Below are 19,845 nucleotides of genomic sequence, written 5' to 3'. Positions count from 1 at the left end.
TTTTGCATTCTAAAACTTTTCTGCTCTCAAAAGGCATCTGTTTTATTTTATTGTTAAAACACAAAAACTTTTGATGCTGACAGAGTTTGGATTATCGTAGCTGTCAGAGGAATCTGGGGTTTTAATGACGGCTGTTGATAAAGATTCAGTGATCAATAGTCTGATAGATCGACTCTTGAACAGAATCTGCTGTAAGACTCTGGTACATGTGACTCTGTCTACTGGTGTCCAGTTCTGTGTAGATCCGATCTTGTGTTTGTGTTGAAACTACATCCGTGTATGAGTCTGTGTCGACTGGCTCTGTGTTTGTATAATCTGGGTTTGTGGGGCTCTTGTGGGGTGTTCCCGGTCTGCAGTGGTCAGTATCTATCAAAAGTGCTCCAAGGAAGGAACAGTGGTGAACCGGCGACAGGGTCATGGGCGGACAAGGCTCATTAATGCACGTGGGGAGCGAAGGCTGGCCCGTGTGGTCCGATCCAACAGACAAGCTACTGTAGCTCAAATTGCTCAAGAAGTTAATGCTGGTTCTGATAGAAAGGTGTCAGAATACACAGTGCATCACAGATTGTTGCGTATGGGGCTGCATAGCCGCAGACCAGTCAGGGTGCCCATGCTGACCCCTGTCCACCGCCGAAAGAGACAACAGTGGGCACGTGAGCATCAGAGCTGGACCACGGAGCAATGGAAGAAGGTGGCCTGGTCTGATGAATCCTGTTTTCTTTTACATCACGTGGATGGCCGGGTGCATGTGCGTCTCTTACATGGGGAGCACATGGCACCAGGATGCACTATGGGAAAAATGCAAGCCGGCCGAGGCAGTGTGATGCTTTGGGCAATGTTCTGCTGGGAAACCTTGGGTCCTGCCATCCATGTGGATGTTACTTTGACACGTACCACCTACCTAAGCATTGTTGCAGACCATGTACACCCTTTCATGGTAACGGTATTCCCTGGTGGCTGTGACCTCTTTCAGCAGGATAATGCGTCCTGCCACAAAACAAAAATGGTTCAGGAATGGTTTGAGGAGCACAACAACGAGATTGAGGCGTTGACTTGGCCTCCAAATTCCCCAGATCTGTGGGATGTGCTGAACAAACAAGTCCGATCCAGCAACTTACAGGACTTAAAGGATCTGCTGCTAACATCTTGGTGCCAGAAACCACAGCACACCTTCAGGGGTCTAGAGGAGTCCGTGCCTCGACGGGTCAGGGCTGTTTTGGCAGCAAAAGGGGAAGAACACAATATTAGGAAGGTGGTCATAATGTTATGCCTGATCGGTGTATATAAATACATAAAAATAGTATCTCAATGATTCTAAAATAACACTGATGTTAAAACAAGGTTGTGTATGAATGAGATTTGCTGTTGTCACCTGCACTGAGTTTGATATTGTCATTCGTTGAGGAGCAGAACCTGATAAGAACATACAGATTTAATTGATTTAATTATCGATTTATTGAAATATGCAGGGGCTCTTTCAGAACATGTTTTGAAGAAAAGTACATGTCCTGTTAGTGCTGTAGTCTCACCTGAGTTACTGCAGCTGTTGTGCTTGAGGACATGAAACAGACCAAACACACACACAAAAAACAACAAAAACACACATCAAAGCCACCATCATCATGATGGACTGAAAAAAGCCAAACCACTTGCTGTGTGTGTGTGTGTTTATAGAGTTACACTTCCCTAATGCACATGTATGTATGGAAGCCCATTTCCGCCACCTAAATAAAAAAAAATAAAAAGAGTAATTGTGACCTTTTATCTCAGAATTCTGACTTTTTATCTCACAATTGCAAGTTATAAAGTCACAATTCTGAGATATAAACTCGCAATTGCGTGATATAAAGTAAGAATTGCGTGATATAAAGTCAGAATTCTGACTTTTTTTCTCGCAATTCTGACTTTTTTAATTATAAAGTCAGAATTCTGAGATATAAAGTCGCAATTGCATGATATAAAGTAAGAATTGCGAGATATAAACTCGCAATTGCATGATATAAAGTAAGAATTGCGAGATATAAACTCGCAATTGCGCGATATAAAGTCAAAATTCTGAGAAAAAAAGTCGGAATTGCGAGAAAAAATGTCAGAATTCTGAGATAAAAACTCGCAATTCTGACTTTTTTTCTCGCAATTGCGAGTTTATATCTCAGAATTCTGACTTTATATCACGCAATTGTGAGATGTAAACTCGCAATTGCGATATAAAAAGTCAGAATTCTGAGATAAAAAGTCGCAATTACTCTTTTTATTTTTTTTATTTAGTGGCGGAAACAGGCTTCCATATGTATGAACAAACACAGTGTCAGAAAACAGCTCTATCTTCAGGGCAGTGAAGGTAAAGTGGCCATCCTCAAGGTTACACCATCCATCCATCTATCCATACATACATACACACATCCATTCACCCAACCATTCTTCTATTCATCCATCCATCCATCCATATATATTTGAATATATACTCCATCCATTATATAAGAGAAGGTATTTGCATGTTCCTGCCTCAAAGAGATGTAAAAAATTACTGAACATTCATGTAAACATACAAACAATCTTATTGTGCAAACACTTACTGTCTATAAATATGAAAAACTACTTATTTTTTTAAAAAAGACAAACTTTTCAAAATCATCCTCAAACAGGAAGTTTCCCTTCACACTGAAAGTAAGAAGAGAGGTTTATCTTCTATTCTTGGCAAGTGGTTTCATTTACAGTCAGATGTTCCTGTAGTTTAATTTGGGTTGTTCCTGTGTTGGCATGGGGCAGGTCACTAAAATAGACTAAAAAAAGGAAGGAACAAACTGTAAAACAGCAGAAGAAAGTTTTCAGCTCGCATTTGCAGTTCACTCTCCTGGAGTCTGTTTGCTGTGTCTGAAACTACAACACGGTAAGAGTTACACTTGTTCAGTGATGAATATTGAATAACTAATGAATCTCCATTCACAGAAGAAACTTCTGAGAAACATTTTCTTTCATAATAACCTCTGAACATCCAGAGCTCATGTGTGCCCAGTGTCGTCTTTACATGAGTTTTAACAGCGGAAAACTACTAACAATAATAATGTTAAAATAGTTTTATCATTTTTACAGTGTTTATAACTTGCTGTTGTAATTGTATTTATGAAACTGAAGATGACGTGTTGTTGTGTAAATGATTTAGTTTCCTGCAGTGATGCCACTGATAACGGCTCCTCCTCTTCTTCTGCTGTTTCTGCTCATGAATTCAGGTGAGTCTCTCCTGTAAATACAATGGGACTTATAATATCTCAACATTAGAAAGGTTTTGACTAATCAGTTAGCCCTGATAGTAACCCCAGGAAAAAGTAATCACTGGTAAAATATCAACTATAATGTAGTAAGATTCAGTCCAGACTGTTTTTCGTGGTTAGTGTTCATTGTTCTGCTTCCTGTATTTCATCACCTTCTGTCTGATGTCTGGTTTACCCATAAGTGTAGTTCTTCATTTACATAATCATCAGTTTTGTAAAGAAAAACAAGCTAATGAACTTTTATGGTTGTTATTTGCTTAACTCATAGATGCACTGTAAAATAAGACATCAACATCTAAACCTCTGTTAATTCTCAATAAGAGCTTCTGTAGATGTGTGACAGAAATAAAGTCAGTCTGGTTAGTAATAAGTGAAGCTGGTAATGCTGTTTGTGGAGTTGTTTAATCAGATCTTCAGAGATTTAATGTCTTCTAAGGCTAAGGCTGTGGCTGGAAGTCAATAGTTTACTGTAAAATCTGAGTTGAATGTACTAAACTAAAAAAGTTAGTTTCTCTGAATTAATTTATGTGAACTCAGTGACTGATCAGGAGAGTAAAGGCTGAACTGCAGTGTTATTTTATGTGTTTTTGCACATAATATTATAGTGGAGATCTGTTAATGCTCTGTTGGGATTTAAAAGTTTTGTGGGTCACCATTGTGCTGGAGAGTAGATCCTGTGCTTCAGTCCAGGAGAAGAACAAGACACACTGAGAATAATAACATTTTGGTAATATACTGCATGTTGCTTTAGTAACTGTGTAGTTTTTACAAAGTACTTTAGCACCTGCCTGTGTGTCGTTGTTAACTAGCAATTATCTGCAACAGAACTGAGTTAAATTGATGTTTAGTTAACTCATTTAAGTTAATTTTATTTCAAGAAACATTCTTTTTTAGTGAACTTGAGAGATAATTTCAGTATTAATATACTCAAATTACCAACACAATATAAATATTAAATGGCAATTGACCAATTTAAGACAGTTGGTTTCATCAAATGAAGCGAATTAACAGGTTTTAATTCAGTGTATTATTACAGTAACATACTGTAAAGTAGGTTATAGTAAAGAACTGTAAATTCACAGCTGCGCTTGTTTTGCTGTTTTTACAGGTGTGCTGTATTTTACAGTATAACTGTAGTTGATTTACAGTACTCTTGTAAATTTACAGGCTTACTGGCAAACTAAATTGGCAGTAAGTTGATGTAAATTTTATAGTATTTTTTTTATATTGTGGGCATTTTCATCATTTCCCTGTGAATGTTGTGTTTCAGGGGTTTCTAGTGCTGGTTGGGGTGTGAGTTACAGTCCTTCACACATCTGTGCACTAAAGAACTCATCAGTGATAATGAGCTGCACTTATACATACCCTACTGGATATCAGATCATGAGAGTGTTCTGGACCAAAGACCCTGTAAAAGAGGATGGAGAGTATCTAGATCTGTCTGAGGACCCTGAATACAGTCAGAGGCTTCAGTATCTGGGAGATAAACAGCAGAACTGCACCATCAGACTGAGTCATGTGACACTGAATGATTCACGCATGTACTATTTCAGATTCATCACTAATATAACAGAAGGAAAATGGATTGGTAAACCAGGAGTGACTCTTGCTGTCACAGGTGACTTTCATGAGGTTTCTCTCTTCTTCTGTGCATTATGTTGAATAATAATCAGTGTATGACAGCAGCACTAGATATAATGTGTGTGTTGTGTTCAGATCTTCAGGTGTCTCAGTCTCCTGAGAGAGTGACAGAGGGAGATTCAGTCCGTCTGACATGTAACAGCAGCTGCACTCTGACTGACAGAGCAACATTCATCTGGTACAGAAACTCACAGCCATTAACTGAGAGAAGAGACAGAAACAATGAACTCCTGCTGCAGTCAGTCAGAAGAGAGGATGCAGGCAGATATACCTGTGCTGTACACGGACACAATCACATCTCTCCTGCTGTTGAGCTCAATGTCATGTGTGAGTACAGATTCATTTATTTTCAACAACTTGTTGAATTCATATTTGGAATTTCATTCCTTTTTATTTTTGTCTTTTAGATCCACCAAAGAGTGTCTCAGTGTCCATCAGTCCATCTGGTGAAATAGTGTCAGGAGATTCAGTGACTCTGATCTGCAGCAGTGATTCAAACCCTCCTGCTCTGAACTTCAGCTGGTTTAAAGGAGGAACATTTGTTGGATCTGGAAGAATCTACAACATCTCAAAGATCAGCTCTGATGACAGTGGAGAATACAAGTGCAGATCCAGAAATCAACATGGAGAGAAATACTCTGATGCTGTGACTTTAAACGTCATGTGTGAGTTTATTATAAAACATAAGATGTTGATTCTGTTTTGATAATTTAATTTCATATTAGTAATTTTAAAATTGCAGTGCCTAATTTGTAAACAAATTATTAATAATAAAAAATAAATAAAATAAATGCTACAAATAAGAATATATCATTAATGTTGTGCAGAAAAGCTCATCTCTATATTTCAAAATTTTTGATTTATTTTATTTTTTAAAAATCAATGGTATTGGTCATCCTTTACGTCTGTATGTGAGTTTTACAAATATTTAACCAATGAAAGGTATTTAAAAGAGCTTGTGACTAAGCCTCATAACTTCATTGGATCCTCAAACTGTCAGTCAAACCTTATAACTCCGCCCACCTCTATAGTGGAGCAAGTGCTCATGTTTATATACATGTTGCTGCTGATTGGGCTAACATTTTTGACACACCCCCCAAACAAGTGAAAATGTATCTCAAAACCGTTGCACATCGTTTCCAGGAAACATGTCGTTCAACCCGGAAACTGTAGCAAAACATTGCGCACCTGTTTGAGCTTGAATGTGCCCCTGATGTTTGAATAAGTACAGTGTTTTCTTTACTCAAGAAACACTGTCTATAAAGGCTAATTTATTTATTTATTTACTTATTTATTTTTATTTGAAGAATGGAGAAGTCTTAGTCTGGTATTTACCATCTAGTTGTAGACAAATTTGTTTTAAATATCCTGCGCATAGTGCTTCATCTTTTATATAATGATATTTTTTTCCAAATGTACAAATGTAAGAAAAACTGAGCACCCACATAGCTTCAATAATCTCTAGGCCCTATAACCTGTAAATGTAAACGTAATGCGATGCACTTACTCCACATTGTCACCATTATGTTCAGTTCTAGGACTTTCAGTTTGCTGTCACTCCTGTCACTCGTGTTCCCTGTTCCATCTTGCCGCCACTCATCAGTCACCGTGATCACTAACGACCCTCACGACTGTTCGTCATTTACCTCTGTGTATTTAAGTTCCTGCTTGTGTTCAGTTCTTTGTCCGTTATCGTCAATATTAAGTGTGTGTTGCTGCCAGTTTGCCTGCAATCCTTGCAGAATCTGCAAAAATGTTAATTATTTTAACAAAATAAGAAGGATCATGAAAATTGCATGTTATTTTTTATTTAGTACTGTCCTTAATAAACTATTTCACATAACAGTTGTTTACATAAAGTCCACAAGGCAAAAAAATTTCAGAATTTATAAAAAATGACCCCATTCAAAAGTTTACATACCCTTGATTCTTAATACTGTGTGTGGTTACCTGGATGATCAACGACAGTTTTTTTTTTTTTTTTGATGGTTGTTCATGAGTCCTTTGTTTGCTCTGAGCAGTTAAACTGAGCTCTGTTCCTCAGAAATATCCTCCAGGTCCTGCAGATTCTTCAGTTTTCCAGCATCTTCTGCATATTTAAACCCTTTCCAGCAGTGTCTGAATGATTTTGAGATCCATCTTTTCACACTGAAGACAACTGAGGGACTCAAACACAACTGTTAAACAAGGTTCAAACATTCATTGATGCTCCAGAAGGAAACACAATGCATTAATAATCAGGGGTGAAAACTTTTGAACAAGAAGTTGATGTGCAAGTTTTTTTAATTTTGTTTAAAGAACATATTTTTTCATTGAGTTCTGCCCTTTGGAAGCTACAAAAGATACTTACATGTTTCCCAGAAGACAAAAAAAGTACAATTTATTCTGTTCATCCAATTCAAAAAAGTTTTCACCCCCCTGACTCTTAATGCATTGTGTTTCCTTCTGGAGCATCAGTGAATGTTTGAACCTTGTTTAATAGTTGTGTTTGAGTCCCTCAGTTGTCCTCAGTGTGAAAAGACGGATCTCAAAATCATTCAGTCACTGCTGGAAAGGGTTCAAATATGCGGAAGATGCTGGAAAACTGAAGAATCTGCAGGACCTGAAGATTTTTTCTGAAGAACAGAGCTCAGTTTAACTGCTCAGGACAAACAAAGGACTCATGAACAACCATCACAAAACAACAACAAAAAAAAACAGTCGTGGATCATCCAGGTGACCACACACAGTATTAATAATCAAGGGTATGTAAACTTTTGAATGGGGTCATTTTTATAAATTCAGCTATTTTTTGTCTTGTGGATTTTATGTAAACAACTATTATGTGGAATAGTTTAAGGACAGTACTAAATAAAAAATAACATGCAATTTTCATGATCCTTCTTATTTTGTTAAAATGATTGACATTTTTGCAGATTCTGCAAGGGGTATGTAAACTTTTGAGCTCAACTGTGTGTGTGTGTGTGTGTGTGTGTGTGTATATATATAATGTGTGTGTGTCTGTGTCTGCATGCATGGCTCTCAGCCAATCACATGATGTTTTTTACTTATCAAATCTGTGCTGTGGCAATAAATAAATAAGGTTGGGAAACACTGCTTTGGGAAGTAATTCGGGCTGTGCAGAAACTTGTGAATGATGCTTTTATAGTTGTGCCATCACCGTTTAGTGACGTCATTGTATGTTCCAGGAAAACTGAAGTTGTATGTGTCGGTAACAGAGCCTTTGGATCTGGCAATTATTAATTTACAAATTAAGCACTGTAAGAGGTCCTAAATTAATAATCTGATAATTGTTATCAGATCCACCCAGGAACGTCTCAGTGTTGATAAATGGATCTGGTGAAATAGTGTCAGGAGATTCAGTGACTCTGATCTGCAGCAGTGATTCAAATCCTCCTGCTCTGAACTTCAGCTGGTTTAAGGAGAATGAAAGCTCAGCTGTTGGATCTGGACAGAGTTTCAGTGCACTACAGAGTGGACGCTTCTACTGTCAGGCTCACAATCAACATGGATCTCAGAGATCAGACGCTGTAACTGTCACAGGTGAAGCTTTTATTTTATAAAGAGTTAAAGACAGTTGTGTGGCTTTGAGAGTTAATCTTAATTCAAGTTCTTCATCTTTCAGTGCATCATCGTCTTAGTTGGCATGTCTGGTTGGGGATCTCAGTGGCATGTGTAGGATTCTTCATCATCATCATCATCATTCTGTTTATAATGTAAGTTTGATTAAAATCATTATCAATTACAGTGAGTATATGATAGTTATTCACTTTCAGACTAGTGCAGGTGGAAATGTCTCATGTGATGTGATTAGGAATTAAATATAATTCTTTAAAATACAGCTTACAATTTTATTGTCTGTTATATCATTAGAAAACGAAGAGATGTTAAAGCTGAAGACCTCACAGCGAAGCAGGTAAATCATCCAGACCCAACATGTGAATAATCTCGTTAAACAGGGCCATCCATAGAAAACTTGAGAGACAAGTCAGTGGAACGAAAGAAAAAAACAAAACAAACAAACAACAAAAAAACAAAAAACAAACAGAAAGTCTAGAGATGCGTTTTTAAAAGTTTACTGCCTTTTTTGAGTGCAGCGTTTATTTAACGCCGTGTCACGTGAGCGCAACGGTCAAACACATCTGTCTAGCGTGTGTTTACATAGAAAAACAATGGAAAAGTACTGCACTGAAATGGAAAATGTTCTGTGTGAATGGCCCTTAAATGTGAATAATAAATAAAAATTCATTTTCTTGCGTTGCAGGACAATCTGTACTCTGACGTAACAGGGAGAGACGTTCATGTTTCTGAATCAGCTGATTTTGACGACGCTCAGTACACCACTGTTGCTTTCAGCAAACCCAGAAGAGACAGAAACACTCCTGATCGCAGAGATTCTGAGGAGATCCAGTACGCAACTGTACAACATCACAAAAACAAACAGACCAAGAGATCAGAGGAGAACGAAAGCCAGTACGACAATATCAGGATTCACCAGCCTGAATCTGCTGTGAGGTGAGAAGAACCAGCTTAAAGAGACAGTTCACCCAAAATAAAACATTTGTCATCTACTCATCCGCATGTTACTTTTATGATTGTGATGAAAGGAGAATTTATAGTGTCTTAATAACTTTGTGTTCCACTGAGGCTTCAAGGTCTCTGTATTTGACTTTATCATGTAATCTGATACATGACATTATTTCTATTTATTTTTATTTTATGTTCTTTAGGCGATCAAATGTTGAAACCATGGAGGAGGCTTCTGTGATCTACAGCTGTGTCAAATGAGTAATAGAGACCATCATGAAGACAAAGGCTTAAACCAATTATAATTAAACAGAGTTTTGTAAGTAGGGCTGTCAATTCAGCATGTTCAGTTATTTATTATTCATTAAATCAGGTAAACAGATGGCAGGAACACAGTGTCTGTGATCTTTTACACATTACAAGAGCAGAATACAAATGAAAGAGCCAAGAACCCACAACATATTTGGTTTAATATTTGGTCTATTCTAACAAAATCTGTATATGTGCAACAGTGGATAAAATAAATTTGATGTACACCTCGCTCTATTAAATTCACCAGTGATGATTATTTGTAGGGCAGCTTCTGTGTACGTGTGTTCAGACGGGGTCAATCATGATGGTTTAATCAGTTTGACTAAAACAACATTTTACAGAGCCCCTTAAAGTCACATGATGATGGAAATTATTTGCAAATGCAAAAGCTTTGAAATACAATGTTTCCTCCCATCTCATTCTTTTTCAGTCACCATGTCCTTTTAGGGACTTCGTGTTAAGCAACATTAGCTGAGAAATAATTTTGATCGGTGACGAATATTGAGACACTGTCTGTGTGTCGTACATTGTTCTTCATTACGGGCTGGTGCTTATGTGAACTGATTCTGGATGAAGTCATTTTCTGTCCCACCACTTTCTGTCACTCTTCTTTTCACCAATAAACTGAATGCAAAAATTCTCTCAAGGATGTCAAAATATAACTTGTCTCTCTGAGGTCAACGTGACGACATCCAGTGTTACTCAATATATGTTCCTATATTGAGAATCTTGCTCAATAATTCTTCAGAAAATGTTTCCAGGAAGAAAGGCTATAAAAACAGAGTTTTTTTTTTTTTTTTTTGATTTGATTTATTCCCAGACATTCATTCAATCTTAATGTGTGCAAATGCAAATTAAACTGTAAATATGTCTTATATGTTAATAAATCTGTGTACATGATTCATTGATTAATCAAAGTGTTGGACAAACCTCATTTCTTATAGTTAAACATTTTGTGTTTAATGGCTTTTTTAGATATCAATAAATGCCATTGGTTGATAATCCCAGACAGCAACATAGTGTCGGCCCACATCTGGCCCGCATGGAATCCACACGTAACAGATGTGGGCCGGATCTGGACCAACACTATGAGTTGCTTGTGTGGGCAGGAGTCAAGAAAGAAGAAGAAACATTTTCTGTTTGTGCAAGCATTTTAAAATAAACAGTGTTAACCATAAAAATTTCATCAGTTCATCGTCTGCTGGAGAGACTCACCAGAACACGGTAAGAGCTACACTGGTTACTGTGTGAATATAGTCTGATTAATACTGTTGTAGAAACCACTGACCTATTCAATAGGACATATTCTCTATGAAAAAATCTTTATAGAAATGTTTTTAAAGTTTTTATAATGATGATAGTGTGTGTTATACTGTATTATTGTTCTTGTAGCGATGTCACTGATGATGGCTCCTCCTCTTCCTCTGGTGTTTCTGCTCATGATTCACGGTGAGTCGCTCCTGCTGGAGAGTTTTTAATGTTTTTAGTCACTTATCAAAGTCTTTCTTTTGAATCACGGGTCTTTAATGGGGGTCCGGCAGTCATTGAACCCCCTGTTAAAACCCCTTTCACAAACGAATTTCTGTGGAAAAAAAAAAAAAAAAACTAACTTCAGCTACATTTTTAACTTATTCTCACTGAAATTAATCTAAAATATGAACATGTGCATCAATAGTGATTATTTTTGTCTTGTAATGTCAGCATTTCATGTTCTATAAAAAAATTAATGTGATGAACATGAGGGGTCAGTAATGAAGCAGTCATTTTAATGTAAACTATCCCTTTAATATGTGTTTCAGGGGTTTCTAGTGCTGATTGGTGTGTGAGTTACAGTCCTTCACACATCTGTGCAGTAAAGAACTCATCAGTGATAATGAGCTGCACTTATAAATACCCTGCTGGATATCAGATCATGAGAGTGTTCTGGAGCAAAACACAAGTTAGAAATACAGAACATCCAGATCTGTCTGAGGACCCTGAATACAGTCAGAGGCTTCAGTATCTGGGAGATGAACAGCAGAACTGCACTATGAGACTGAGTCATGTGACACTGAAGGATTCACACGAGTACTATTTCAGATTCATCACTAATAAAGAAAAATGGACTGGTGTTCCAGGAGTGACTCTTGCTGTCACAGGTGACTTTCATGAGGTTTCTCTCTTCTTCTGTACATTATGTTGAATAATAATCAGTGTATGACAGCAGCACTAGATATAATGTGTGTGTTGTGTTCAGATCTTCAGGTGGAGTCTCCTGAGAGAGTGACAGAGGGAGATTCAGTCCGTCTGACATGTAAAAGCAGCTGCACTCTGACTGACAGAGCAACATTCATCTGGTACAGAAACTCACAGCCATTAACTGAGAGAAGAGACAGAAACAATGAACTCCTGCTGCAGTCAGTCAGAAGAGAGGATGCAGGCAGATATAGCTGTGCTGTACACGGACACAATCACACCTCTCCTGCTGTTCAGCTCAATGTCATGTGTGAGTACAGATTCAGTCATATAACCACTTGAGTAAATGTATTGAAATATCAGATATTGCATAATAGAGAATTTAGATTGTGTAAAAGTTTCAAAGACAAAACTGATTAGAATGCAACGTTTTCATCAATTATTATCATTTTATATTATGGACCTCTAGATCCTCCAAAGAGCGTCTCAGTGTCCATCAGTCCATCTGGTGAAATAGTGTCAGGAGATTCAGTGACTCTGATCTGCAGCAGTGATTCAAACCCTCCCGCTCTGAACTTCAGCTGGTTTAAAGGAGGAATGTTTGTAGGATCTGGAAGAATCTACAGCATCTCAAAGATCAGCTCTGATGACAGTGGAGAATACAAGTGCAAGTCCAGAAACAAACATGGAGAGAAATACTCTGATGCTGTGACTTTAAACATCATGTGTGAGTTAATGATGATTCGGTAACTGTGGTAGCAAACAAACTAGTGGATTAACAATATCAAAACATAACCAGTTTCTTTTGTCTGTTTCAGATCCTCCCAGGAACGTCTCAGTGTTGATATCTGGATCTGGTGAAATAGTGTCAGGAGATTCAGTGACTCTGATCTGCAGCAGTGATTCAAACCCTCCTGCTCTGAACTTCAGATGGTTTAAGGAGAATGAAAGCTCAGCTGTTGGATCTGGACAGAGTTTCAGTGCACTACAGAGTGGACGCTTCTACTGTCAGGCTCACAATCAACATGGATCTCAGAGATCAGACGCTGTAACTGTCACAGGTGAAGCTTTTATTAACACACTCCTGTATCTTCACATCATTCATCAGTTTGGAGAGTTAATCATGATGATCTTCCTCTTTCAGTTCATCATGGTGCTGGTAGGAATGTGATTGTGATCGCAGCGGCATCTGGAGGATTATTCTTCATCATCATAATCATCATCAGCAGCATCCTGTTTATAGTGTAAATAAATTAATAGAATATATAAATATTTTCTACTTTCAAACTAATGCAGAAGGATATTTGATTATTAATTATATAAAACAATGAAATTACTTTCTTATGTTTCCTATTTTGACAGTCAGAGGAAAATGAAGAGCAGAAGATCTGCAGTTCATGAGTATGAGGTGAGGTGAACAAAAAGCACAGATTGAAATCAATAAAAGAATATAATTAGCTTTTTATAACAAATCAATAATAGGATAAAATTAGATTTTAAGTGCAAGAGTAGTAAACTTTAAGTACACAACTAATTTACAACTACGTTTTTCATTTGTACTTCAGCTATTCTACAAATGAACTTAGAGGTATAAAGATAGTTTACTAGTTAAATACTTGCGGCACATTTTTTTTTTTTTTTTTAGTTTATGAAAGTATACGCTCAGTAGTTTTATACTGCAAGTATACTTGTAAGTTGTCTTTATGTGAACTTAACACCTGTCAGGGTTGCTTGCGCAGGAACACACGATGAAGGAGATTAGATACACAATAAGTTTTTACTTGAGAAATCCAACAGGTACAGGCAGAGACGCAACACAACTCAGGAATGACGAGACCGGACAAGGAACACAGGGAAAACAGGAACTCAAATACACAGATCAATTAACCAAAATGACAAACAGCTGTGATGATATCGTTAGTGTCCATGGTGATAGATGATGGCGGGAAAACAGAGCAAAGGAGAACATGTGACATATGACAACAAACAAACAGAATGTGACAATGTCCGTGACTTATATGTAGGTAGGCTATTATTTTCTATACTTGAAATATACCTTTAACTGTACTTTAAAGGGGTCATGAACTGCGTTGTTTTATTGTTTTATAATGTTTCCTGATGTGCACTTATAATGTTAGTATGCATTTTACATCAAAAAATTGCCATAATTTATAAATAAAAGGCATTCTACCCTGATTTTAGCCCTCTGATTTGAACGCTCTGTTTTAAGGGGCGTGTCTGCTGTGAGGCTTCAGTGTAAACGCCCACTGCTGTGATTGGCTGACATCTTTGCATTTGAAATTACCAGAGGTGTAAAGTACTTGAGGAAATGTAATTAGTCACTGCACTTAAGTATATTTTTGGCTACTTTGTAGTTGTACTGCGTATCAAAGATATTGGCAGCTTTTACTCTCTAATTGACTACATTTTTGAGCAAGTAAATGTACTTTTTACTCCACTACATTTGTGATGAGTGATGCAATTACAAATTACATTTTTCATGGCAGCTAACTTTTTCTGCAGCAGTTTATTTCTGCTACAAAGAAGCGATATCGCCATCTACAGGGCATTGAAGGTACTATATCTTGTACATTTTGCCTTTACTCACCCAAAACTTATAATTTACGTGAATGTGAGTGCATTAGCATGAAGTTGCTGATCGCAGATGTTTTATTTATTAGATGAGGAAATGACTGCAGCTGGTGATGAGGCTCAAACCAGCACATACAGTAGACTTTGACTATTTAATTTTACTTAACATTGTTTTATTTATCTGCTATATTGACAAGACCATTTTAGTTTGAACAGATTATTTTCATCCTTATAAGAGAAACAATGCAAGTTGACGTTTAGTCACGACTGTACATGAATCATTACATATCAGATCAGGCATTAGATTTAACACAGTTACTTACATGTTGTTGCATTACTGTCGAGTCCAGGCACTGCACAATATTTTGTAATCCTCAACAGCATGTTTATTGCTTGATAGCTCAATCCTGTTTAGCACCACGTAGGCCTATGTTACTTAGGCTACCTATTGTATTGCATGTCATGCACGAATCGGTGGGCGGGGCTAAACAGGCAATGATGAAGTAGGCGTTGATCTTCTTCTGCGGAGGCGGTGCTTGCTGATGATCTTTTTTTTTTTTTTTTTTTTTTTTTAATAAATAGATATATAGAATAGAATAGTAAGTGTTAGTATTAATGGGTCAAGTGTGGCTCAGTATAAGTCAAGAAGAGCCTATTTAAGTGTAATTTTAAGTATATTTCTGAAAAGTACATAAAAAGTAGACTGAAAGTATACTGTCTTATTTTAGTTTAAAAGAAGTATACTCATAGCACTCTTGAATAAACTTATTTTTTTGTAAGGGTGTAAACATTGTCATGTTTCAGCCAAAAGAACTGAGGACCTTCAAACAGCAGACTTTATTTACATAAACAAAAGAAAACATGTAATCCAAACACAGGAACAAACAGAACAGCTTTGAAAAACAAAGACAATTGCCAAGGCTCTGCAAAAGATAGGACCCAGGTGCAAATGAGCAGACCAGGGGTTTTTATTACAGGTTTATTATTATTATTATTATTATTATTATTATTACTTTGGTGCAATTTTCACAAGCAACTGGTAAATTTTCAAAACTCTTAGTACTAATATCACAACAGATCATCAAAAGTGCACTTAGTACAATACACAAAATCACAAAGTTTTCTTTTCACTACACAAAATAAGTGTGTCATCTATATAAATGTTTCATTCACGGTAACTGCCTTTCATAATGCTATTGTAATGTAAATAAAAATGTGTACAACTGTAATGAAAGCATGAGATCATGTTTTGAAAGAATGACTAACTGTGTTAGAAGTGTGATCAGTCTTGAAAATATACACATTAGTTGTGAAAATAGTACCAAAGCAAATAAAAAAAAACTGTAACAAGACTGAAGACTACAGACAGCAAGGAGAGTGAAGCGTGAAACAGTTCAAACAGTAGGGCAGCTGACACGATGACTGACAGGAAAGATGACCACTGAGACTTGGCAACGTTGGCAACGGACTGAGGAGTACAGGAGAGGCAGCATTAAGGGAGAGAATAAGCAGGAGCACACGGGACCTGAAGCTTGTTGTAGATCTCAGACATGGCCAGTCTTGCTGCCAGGTATGAGAGTCAGTGGCCAGGGAATTCAGGATACAGGGCAGGGCAGGAACAGACACGAGATAACAAACAAGATGAGACTCGAGACAAGACAACAAGACAGACCAAATGTAACAATTAAGAAAACAAAAAATAATGGATCATGGATCTGTGGCCCATCCCTCATTTTAGAAATCTAGTCTACTGACACAAGAACTGAACAAGCTCCCAGTTCTGTTAACAAATCTTTCTGTATATTGTTGTATTGTGTATCAAGTTGAATACAACTGTCTTAACTGCATGCTTAAATTCTAGGCTTTAATTTGGGGACGGGGTGAAATAGACAACAATTTATTAATTGTAAGCAGCTGTCTTGTATCAGGTGAGATTGGGCAAAAATTCCACTTGCAGAACTGCAACATTTAGTATCCTCAGTTCCCAAACATTTAAAATGTGTAATTAAAAGGAAAGGTGATGTGACACAGTGGTAAACGTGCCTCTGCCCCAACTTTTTGGGAGTGTGTTGCAGACATCAAAATCAAAATTTCTTTATATTTACAAAATAAAAAGTTAAAAAACTTTTGTAAGTTAAAAAAGGTTCAAAGTGAATTAACAAATCACAGATTCTTCCTTTTATTGCATTTTACAAGATGTCCCAACATTTCTTGATTTGGGTTTGTTCTGGTTCTTGAATCTGATTGGCTGAGAGCCTTTTCCAACCATGTGATATTCTACTAATATCGCATGGTAACCATTTCACAATATGTATTACTCCCCTTGTTTCCGCCAAATCTATACCCGTAGCATTTCTCACAGCAACCGTCAATGGCTGATGAGCAAACCTACTATAATTTTACAAATACTACTGTTTTTGTGTCATGGAATGTACTTTTAAGAATTTTTTAGGCAAGAATGTAGTTGTTTAGACCTCAAATATGCAATTTATATATAAACATAGTGCCTATTTGAAAATTTGCTTCGACACTTTCGCAGATGCGAGCTCCAGGCTGTCAGCGGCTGTTCAGCGCTCATGTATCCGCAGAGAACAGCTTCATCTCGGAAATCTGCCGCTGGCTCTTATGTAGATAGAGTTTAAACATGAGGTATAATTTGTTTTAGGTATATCAAACGGGCAATCTTTTGTTCTATTAATCTATTACGTGTTCCAGATCAAATCGATTTGGCCTAAGGGCAAAGTTAAGTTTCATAACTTTATATTTTTATTGAACTTAAATCCTGTACTAACTAGAGTGCTGCTTTTGTACTTTTGGCTGAACTGTTTGCTTGTGTTTATTTTCAATTGTACAAAGTTCTTATACTTTAATAATGGCTATTATTGCTCATTTTAATATTATTGTTCAATAAATAATATTTAATTTTATACAAATAATATTGCGTATTTGCTATTGAGAAAGGGTCCATTAGTGATTGTGATTTCGACTTCAGTTAAAGTTACATTATTGCACCATTAGATGGCGGCAAAGACTGTCTTTATGAGTGAGATGGTAGAGATGGTATTTTTATATTGAAAGGAACTGAAACAAGGACGTTATTTTAACTTTAAACAACACCCGATAAGACACAACCGACAAATGCATTGACTAGTGCTGTGATGAGAAATCCCCTTAACTCGGCCTACGGCCTCATGCCTGCAGCCTAATCACAGCTGTGCTGAAATAGAGCCATATCGCACGACTACAAGTGTGATATTGCTCATATATCTTTCTCTCTGTTTCCCTTTAGAATCCCAATACAGGCACATATGCAGCTCTTGACCTCAGGTCCAGATCTTTTGACCTGTACGACACACTCACAGTAAGTGAAATAGCGAAAACTACACATGCAGAAGAGTTTGTACACTCAAAATCAGGTAATAAATAATCAATGTGTCTTTCACATAGACTGTCCATCCCAGACCTGCTGTTCACCAGTCAGGCTCTTCTGAATATGAGAATCAGTCAGTAAGTGGGAGATCATCAGGTCTTCTCAATATCATCAATAAAGAAGAAAATGTCCTCACTACTAGTCAATAGATACTGAACAACACTTTCATTCAGTTACACGCTAGACTAGAAGAGTAATTTCACCAACAGTAAACAAATTCAGTTTTGTGTAAATATGTTTCTATTGTCTTATGACCCTTGACTTTTTTTAAGTACAGCTGTTTGTGGAAAACGTTTTTGCATTGATAAGACAGACCAACATCGAATGACTACATTAAAGTGACTGCCCTCTAGAGGAGAAACTTAAACTACATTACCCTTTATTCATTCAAAATATTTCCTCATCTGCTAATCTTTGGTGCATGTGAGCTTCAAGAGCTGGTACTTCCGGGGCTACTAGTCAGTCAGATAAATACCATTTGGGATAAATGGGAACACTAATGCTGTATTCCAGGTATTATATAGACTCCTTTGGGATATTAACAATTCAAAAATCAGCAAAAATCTGTTTATAACTAGAGATGTCATAGTAACAGGTCTGTAACATCAGCACTCGTCTGTTTCTTAGCTCACAATGGTATGATGATTACATGGTCACATGATCACAGTCAACACTAGAGTGATGCTGCTGTGGTTTTGTTTTCTCACCTCCCTCGCTACAGAGGAAACCGTATTTTTGGCCATATTAAGAGTTTCACGAGAAACCAGAAAGCACACAAGGTCACTGTCAGAATAAAAAGCTTTGAAGATATCATATGACGAGAACCTTTAGATATAAAGATGCAAGTTCAATATTCAGTTAATCTATTAATTACTTTTATTTTGTTACTTTAGTCTAATGTCATCTCTGATGTTGCCCTGTTGCCTTATTTACACCCTGCTATGTGAGCACTAGGTGAAGTGTCATATCCTTATGTTAAATATAAAGTGTTTAACCTCATAAAATCCCCCATGCTGGTTTCACTCTGTTCATTTGTTCTGTTGTCACTCGTCATGAGTGTTGGTGAAACAGGTAAGACCATAATTTATTAATAATTGATCGTTAGAGTCAAATATGTTATAGGGGAGACTGGGGCTAGTTGTCACACGGACGGTAACTATAAGGTTTAAGGTCAAAAGTTGAAGTGGTTTTGTATCTTGGTTACAAATACTTATTTAAATCTGCCTTAGATTAAAATAGCTCCAGTATCATTGTGTATTGTAACATAAGTTGGGTAACAAATGAACAAGGTAAAACCACAGTAACATACATTAAGACACAAGTTGAGTATCTAATGAAGTAGATCTGAACTGAAAGCTTGAACTGTGTACTCAAGAAGGGTTGGGGCACGGTGTCACAAAATGAAAAAAATATATATCCCCCCCGCTGTTGATACTCAAGAATACTTTAAGATGTGTCTCTATAGACAGTAACTTTATACATATTCACTAGAGAAAAAGTGTGTAGATAGATAGATAGATAGATAGATAGATAGATAGATAGATAGATACTGAATGCACACAAACATATTTGTACTATTCTGATTTTTGGAGATAAAATTCTTTAGTTTTGCATATATTTTATATGATTGTCCTAGCTTAGTAGGTAAATATCATTGTGGTTTAAACTTTTAACCTTATCTGGTGATTAAATGTGGATTTTAGAAAATATAAGCCTATTACAAAGAACAGCATGTGTTGTTTTGGATGTTGGTGTCATTAACAGGCTTCTTTAAGCTTAACCCACAGGACTATCTTGGGCAGCAGTAGGAGTATAACAGATCGTTGATCTGTGATCCTGTCAGCGTTGGTTGCAGCAGGGTGAAAAAAAGGCCGGATTTAATTGCAGCAGTCACTT

At 36.9% G+C, this 19,845-nt stretch overlaps 3 protein-coding genes across 4 annotated transcripts in view; 1 reads left to right on the top strand and 2 right to left on the bottom strand.

Moving 5' to 3' along the window:
* Window positions 1–19,497, top strand: part of LOC127523943 (B-cell receptor CD22-like) — an 80,390-nt gene extending 60,893 nt beyond the window's left edge. Inside the window, exons 9-17 of one of the 2 annotated variants that reach the window (XM_051915163.1) lie at window positions 4,543–4,890; window positions 4,989–5,240; window positions 5,321–5,578; window positions 12,397–12,654; window positions 12,746–12,988; window positions 13,072–13,171; window positions 13,290–13,335; window positions 17,809–17,880; window positions 17,967–19,497. In XM_051915163.1, the coding sequence (XP_051771123.1) occupies window positions 4,543–4,890; window positions 4,989–5,240; window positions 5,321–5,578; window positions 12,397–12,654; window positions 12,746–12,988; window positions 13,072–13,171; window positions 13,290–13,335; window positions 17,809–17,880; window positions 17,967–18,098 (1,709 nt within the window). In that variant the 3' untranslated portion in view covers window positions 18,099–19,497. Of the gene's footprint in view, window positions 1–4,542; window positions 4,891–4,988; window positions 5,241–5,320; window positions 5,579–8,213; window positions 8,457–8,538; window positions 8,630–8,786; window positions 8,830–9,177; window positions 9,429–9,643; window positions 10,750–12,396; window positions 12,655–12,745; window positions 12,989–13,071; window positions 13,172–13,289; window positions 13,336–17,808; window positions 17,881–17,966 lie in introns of those variants that run through there. The other variant, XM_051915164.1, reaches the window with a different exon arrangement.
* LOC127523958 (transcription initiation factor TFIID subunit 1-like) overlaps window positions 1–19,845 on the bottom strand; it is an 86,268-nt gene that overhangs the window by 31,436 nt on the left and 34,987 nt on the right. The gene's annotated exons all lie outside the window — the stretch shown is intronic.
* LOC127523967 (CMRF35-like molecule 5) overlaps window positions 1–19,845 on the bottom strand; it is a 67,819-nt gene that overhangs the window by 21,888 nt on the left and 26,086 nt on the right. The window lies entirely within an intron of this gene.

This window comes from Ctenopharyngodon idella, chromosome 12, assembly GCF_019924925.1.
Source record: "Ctenopharyngodon idella isolate HZGC_01 chromosome 12, HZGC01, whole genome shotgun sequence".
Classification (NCBI taxonomy): Eukaryota; Metazoa; Chordata; class Actinopteri; order Cypriniformes; family Xenocyprididae; genus Ctenopharyngodon; species Ctenopharyngodon idella.
The sequence above is the reverse complement of the archived record's forward strand: the minus strand, read 5'-3'. Positions and strand labels throughout refer to the sequence as shown.